The 5317-nt window shown below is 61.3% G+C and overlaps 2 protein-coding genes across 2 annotated transcripts in view; both read left to right on the top strand.

Moving 5' to 3' along the window:
* Positions 1 to 1879: 1879 nt before the first annotated feature.
* LMBR1L (limb development membrane protein 1 like) lies at positions 1880 to 4985 on the top strand. The gene is made up of 13 exons (XM_031064553.1): positions 1880 to 2111; positions 2181 to 2307; positions 2392 to 2460; positions 2605 to 2669; positions 2742 to 2817; positions 2928 to 3014; positions 3185 to 3261; positions 3343 to 3420; positions 3515 to 3588; positions 3693 to 3783; positions 3945 to 4011; positions 4102 to 4263; positions 4351 to 4985. The coding sequence occupies exons 1-13, from the start codon at positions 2058 to 2060 to the stop codon at positions 4407 to 4409; spliced, it is 1086 nt and encodes a 361-aa protein (XP_030920413.1). The 5' UTR covers positions 1880 to 2057; the 3' UTR covers positions 4410 to 4985.
* The window catches only part of DHH (desert hedgehog signaling molecule), a 6022-nt gene continuing 5388 nt past the window's right edge, over positions 4684 to 5317 (top strand). Inside the window, exon 1 of the mRNA XM_014310893.2 lies at positions 4684 to 4724. Coding sequence (XP_014166368.1) covers positions 4684 to 4724 — 41 coding nt within the window. The remainder of the gene's footprint in view (positions 4725 to 5317) is intronic.

Raw genomic sequence — 5317 nt, 5'->3', positions numbered from 1 at the left:
GCCGCGTGTGCCCAGCAGATATCGGGGTGCCAGGGCTGGACCCTCCTGAGCCCCTGCCGCGATCCCTCTGCCGGTTCCAGCAGTCCCAGCCGCCCTCCCGTCGTGCTGGGAGGGCTGGGAGTGCTGTGGTGGTGTCAGAGCCCAGCCAGCCCCTTGCCAGGCTCCTGGCTCTGTCCTTGTCCCCAAACCAGCAGCTCAGGGTCAGCAGGACCCTACAGAGCCCCTAAACCTCGGACACAGCTGGGTTTGCTCCTCTGCTCGGGGATGGGGATCACCTGGATGTCCCGGTCCTGGCATCTCCCGGGGGCTTTGGGGGTGCTGCAGGCCACCTGCAGTGCCAAGGCCACCTTGCCACAGCCACATTCGGTGCCTACAGGGCAGAGCTGGTGGCCCTGGAGCTCCCAGACCTCCATCTTGGAGTGCTGCATCTCAGCCAGGAGCCCCTGGCTTGGCACACAAAACTTACTTAGCCCAACTTCACTGAGTACAGGAGGAATTGGGGGTCCCCCCACCAGGCAGAGCATTGGTTTGTGGGGTACAACCCACGGCAGGAGGGAACCTGTGGCCTGAGACCCTTCACAGGGTGGAGCAGAAGGACCTGCTGGGTGCTGCCCTTCTGGGAGTGCAGAGCTGGGCCAGCTTTGGGGGCTCCCTGGCACCCCACTGGCACAACCTGGGCACCCTCAGGCAGGCTCAGAGCACCCCCAGGCAGGCAGGAGGGAGGTGCCACGGCTGCTCCCCACTGCTCCTGTGCCAAGGTGGAGGATTCAGGCGACCTTTCCTCATCCTGCCGCGTTCCCAGAGGGATGAAAGGTCGCCGTGTTCCCTGAACATCGCCTGTGCTGGCCTGACCTCGGCGTTCCAGCGGGGGCAGCACGGACACCGCAGATGTCCTTGGCTCTTGATTCAAGGCTGTTCTCGTGGCTCTGCCAGCAAAGCCGGGGCTGTGGGATCCAGCAGCTCAGGGATGTCCCACGGGGTCATAGATTTGCCAGCACAGGCTGATCTTGGGTGGGCTCTCAGCCCTCCCACCCCGGTCTGGGTGCTGTGCCAGCTTGTGGGCACCCATGTGTGAGCCCTGGCTGCAGAGCCCATTGAACAGATAGGTCTGAGCACACCAGTGGGGTGGAACCAGGAGTGGAAAAACAAATAGGGTGGAGCTGACAAGCGCCAGGGCTGGCAGCATCCCCTCAGGACATGCCCACAGTGCCCACACTCCTCTGCCCACAGATCTGTGCCCTGCTCTTTGCCAGCCTCTACATCCTCTGCCACTTCATCATAACCCACTTCAAGAAGCACACGGATTTCACAGCAGGTAAGAGAGTGGGAGCTGCCAGAGCCAGGCAGCCCTTGACAGCCAAATTCATCCTCCCGAGGGTTCTTCCTCTTCCTCCATTGCTTTTGGCCTCCCCCAGCACCCCCAATCCCACCACAGCCTGATTACTGTGCCACCAATTGCTGCCCTAGGTGGGAGCAAAGCCAGAATTCCCTGGGAGGATTTCTGCAGCATTTGGAGAGGAGAGAACTTGGGCAGGGGGAGGCAGAGATGCTCTGGGCAGCCCTACCTCCCCCAACCTTTTGGTTTGGGATTTTGTCCCCACAGTTCACGATGATGAGGATGCTGCTGTCAACAGGATTGCGTGAGTTCCTGCTTGTCCCCTTCCTCATCCTCTTCCTCAGCCAGGACACCATGTCCTGGGTGCTGGTGGTGCTGGGGGGTAAAACTGGGCTGGGACACCCAGAGGAAGCCTGACCCAGAGTGATTCTTGTCCCTGTGGCAGCTTGGGGCTCTGTACCTTCACCCTGGCTGTGGCACTCGGTGCTGTCCTGCTCCTGCCCTTCTCCATCATCAGCAACGAGGTGCTGCTCTCCTTCCCCCACAATTACTACATCCAGTGGCTGAATGGCTCTCTCATTCATGGTGGGTGACCCTGGGGTGTCCCCAAAATCTGTGGGTCAGCATTGCCCTGCCTGGCAGCTCACCCCATGCTGTTCCCCCTCTTCCAGGCCTCTGGAATTTGGTTTTCCTCTTCTCCAACCTGTCCCTGGTCTTCCTCATGCCCTTTGCCTACTTCTTCACCGAGTCAGAGGGGTTTGCAGGATCCAAGAAGGTGGGTGATCCTGCACTTGTCCCCCTCTGTCCCCTTCTGTGTGATTCCCTGCTAACCCAGCTCCTGTAGGGCATCATGGCCAGGGTGTATGAGACCTCGGTGGTGCTGCTGCTGCTGACCCTGCTGGTGCTGGGCATGGTCTGGGTGGCCTCTGCCATCGTGGGCAACAACGCTGCCAGTCGCCAGTCACTCTATGGTGAGTGAGCTGGGCTCTAGACCCTGGCACTGAGTGGAACAAGGGATCTCTGGTGCCACTGGCCTGATCCTGCTGTCTCTGCAGATCTCTGGGAATATTATCTGCCCTACCTCTACTCCTGCATCTCACTTTTTGGTGTCCTGCTGCTGCTGTGTAAGTTGTGCCCCCACGAGGCTCCATCCAAATGGGGTCTGGAGGGGCCATGGCTCATGGCTGAAGCCTCCAGGATCCTTCTGAGGGTGTGGGGATGGGTGGGATGATGGGACACCTCCTGTTCAGCCTCTCCTCCCACCACAGTGTGCACCCCCTTTGGCCTCTCCACCATGTTCACTGTCACTGGGAAGCTGCTGGTGAAACCCCGGGTAAGGTGTCACCCCACCATCCCTCTGCCCCAGATTTGGGGGTGACTGTCCCCACCTCACCAGCCCTTCCAGCTCCTGGAGGACCTGGATGAGCAGCTGAGCTGCACAAGGTTTGAGGAAGCCGCCGTGTCCCACAGGATCCACTCTGGTGGGTGCTGCTGCTTGGCAAAAAAGGGGGCATGGGGTGGATTGGGGGGACCCTCTACCCCACCACAGAGGAATCCTCATCCCACCTGAGCCCCTTGGGTCTCTCCCCAGCAGGCAAAGCTTCCTGCTGGCTGAATCTGGACACGGACATGCTGCGGGAGCAATTCTTTGCCATCCGGAGCAAGAGGAGGAAGCTGGGTGAGGAGCCTGGCCAGGGGAAGGGGACACTCAGTGCCCTCCAGAGCACTGGGCTCTGGCAATCCATGGAGGGACATGGGCTGGGGGTTGCTACCCCCCATCCTGCCCCCTCAATCTGCCCTGGGGTGGGAGCTGTGCCCCTCTCTCACCTGGGCACCTCCTCCCCACAGAGCTGCGGCACCGAGCATCGCCCTGGCAGAGGAACCTGGGCTACCCCCTGGCCATGCTGGGCCTCCTGGCACTGACAGTGAGTTCAGGGCTCCCAGGGGAGCTGGGGGTGTTGTCCCCATCCTCACCACCGCCCTCACTCCCTCCCTGCTCCTCCCAGGGCATCTCTGTGCTCATTGTTTGCTTCCACGTCCTGGAGCTGCTGCTGGACGATGCTGCCATGCCACGGGGCATCCAGGTACCCGCCTGGGGGGCATGGCACAGCTCAGGGTGGTGTCCCTGGCTGCTCTGGGGACCATTCCTCCCTAACCTGCCCCCTCCTCCTCCTACAGGACGCATCCCTGGGCCAGGTTTCCTTCTCCATCTTTGGTTCCTTCGGAGCTGCGCTGCAGGTTGTCCTCATTTTGTATCCTTCAGGGAGGCACTTGTGTCCCCAGCCATGTCCCCTGTGTCCCCAACACTGTTCCCAGCGCCAGCCCATCCTGTTTTCCTCCTTAACACTCCTTGCAGCTACCTAATGCTCTCCTCTGTCGTGGGCTTCTACAGCTCGCCCCTGTTCACTCGGCTGCTGCCAGAGAGGCAGGACACCCCCCTCACCAAGGTGGGAGCAGCAGGATGGGGCTGGGGGGTTTCTGTGGGGGTGTTCCCTGCTCTGTGTGTCCCTGTGCAGTCCCCTCATGGGAGGACAGCGCCAGGCAGGACCCTCCAGTGGTTCCCTGGCATCTGGAAAGTTCTTTCCCCAAACCTGCTCCTTCTCCCCAGATCATCGGGAACTGTGTCTCCTTGCTGGTGCTCAGCTCAGCCCTGCCTGTCTTCTCCAGGACACTGGGTGAGCCTCCCAGAGGGATCAGGGTGATGCCTGCATGGGGGTGGCCCCAAAATTGGGGTGCCCTAACCAATGTACCCCCACCCTGTGCAGGGATCACCCGTTTTGATCTCCTGGGGGATTTTGGCCGCTTCAACTGGTTGGGGAACTTCTACATTGTCTTCCTGTACAACATGGGCTTTGCTGGGCTCACCACGCTGTGCCTGGTCAAAAGGGTCTCCTGGGCAGTCCAGGCCGAGCTCATCCGTGCCTTTGGTGAGGACAGGGACGTGGGGACGCAGGGGTGGCTGCTGGGGTGTCCCATGTCCCTCACCCTGGCTCTCACACTCTCCCTGTGTCCAGGTCTGCACAAGCTGCCGCTGCCCGTGACGCGCTGCAGGACCCGCAGCAAGCCCAGCTAGGGCTGGGGGACAGCGGGGGACAGGGACATGTCCCCCCCCCCCCCTCACTGTGGCTGCCAGCCCCAGAGCTGGCCCTGATAGCGCCTGTTGCCTCAGGGACATCAAAGCCCCTCAGGGAAAGCTGAGACACCTTTAGGGTTGGCCCCCCTGCTCTGTCTCAGCTCTTGTGCTACTGAGCCTTGGCCTTGAGCCGCAACCCCAAGGGGTGTGGGGTCCCCCCGAGGCTGTGCTGGCTGCAGCCCCCCCACCCCCCATTTAAATACCTCGTGCAACAATGGCTGGGACCCCCCTGACCTCCCCTGGCTGCTCCCTGGGGTCTGGTTGAGTTTTAAATGCTGCCCCACCTGTCCTGACACTAAGGAAGGGGGTCCTGTGCCCAAAGTCACTCCACGCCCCACCCCTGTGGCACTCTGGGGCTGCAGGGGGACACTGGTTGTCCCCTGCCCACCCTGAGGTTTTTGGGGTCCCTAATGGGGAGGCCTGGGGTGCAGGGGACAACCCCCCTCTCCTTCAGCTTCCTGATGTGATGAGTATGTCGGGTCTCTGTTACAACAGAACTTGTTTGGAGAAATAAATAGTGACCGGTTTTTATATAAAAATACTTGAAACTGGGGGTTTTATTCCTCCCAAGGGCAGGGCTGAGTAGGAAAGGGGCAGGGGTGGGGTGGCCCTGCCCTGGGGGGGGTCACAGTCCTGCCCCTCCTTGTGAGGCCATAATTAACCCTCTTCCTGGTTGGGGTTAACGAGCTTCTTCCAGGCAGGGCAGCTCCCTGCCGGCTGCTCGGGCTGAGCTGAGGGACCCCGGGGGTGTTGGGGGGCTCCAGGAGGCTTTGGGGTACGGGCTGAGCTCCTGCACATGAGGGGCAAAGCTGCGGCTTCACCTCCTGGCACAGAGGGTCGTGCGGAGG

Source organism: Geospiza fortis, unplaced genomic scaffold (assembly GCF_000277835.1).
Source record: "Geospiza fortis unplaced genomic scaffold, GeoFor_1.0 scaffold599, whole genome shotgun sequence".
In the NCBI taxonomy this organism is placed as follows: Eukaryota; Metazoa; Chordata; class Aves; order Passeriformes; family Thraupidae; genus Geospiza; species Geospiza fortis.
Note: the sequence above shows the minus strand (reverse complement) of the source record. Positions and strands in the feature narration are given on the sequence as shown.

Excerpts from the sequence above, each read along its gene's own strand:
- LMBR1L (XM_031064553.1), top strand. The coding sequence starts at position 2,058 with ATGCCCTTTGCCTACTTCTTCACCGAGTCAGAGGGGTTTGCAGGATCC. Across the intron at positions 2,461-2,604 it reads TGGTGTCCTGCTGCTGCTGT|TGTGCACCCCCTTTGGCCTC; the intron begins GTAAGTTGTGCC and ends CTCCCACCACAG. Across the intron at positions 3,589-3,692 it reads CTGCAGGTTGTCCTCATTTT|CTACCTAATGCTCTCCTCTG; the intron begins GTATCCTTCAGG and ends CACTCCTTGCAG.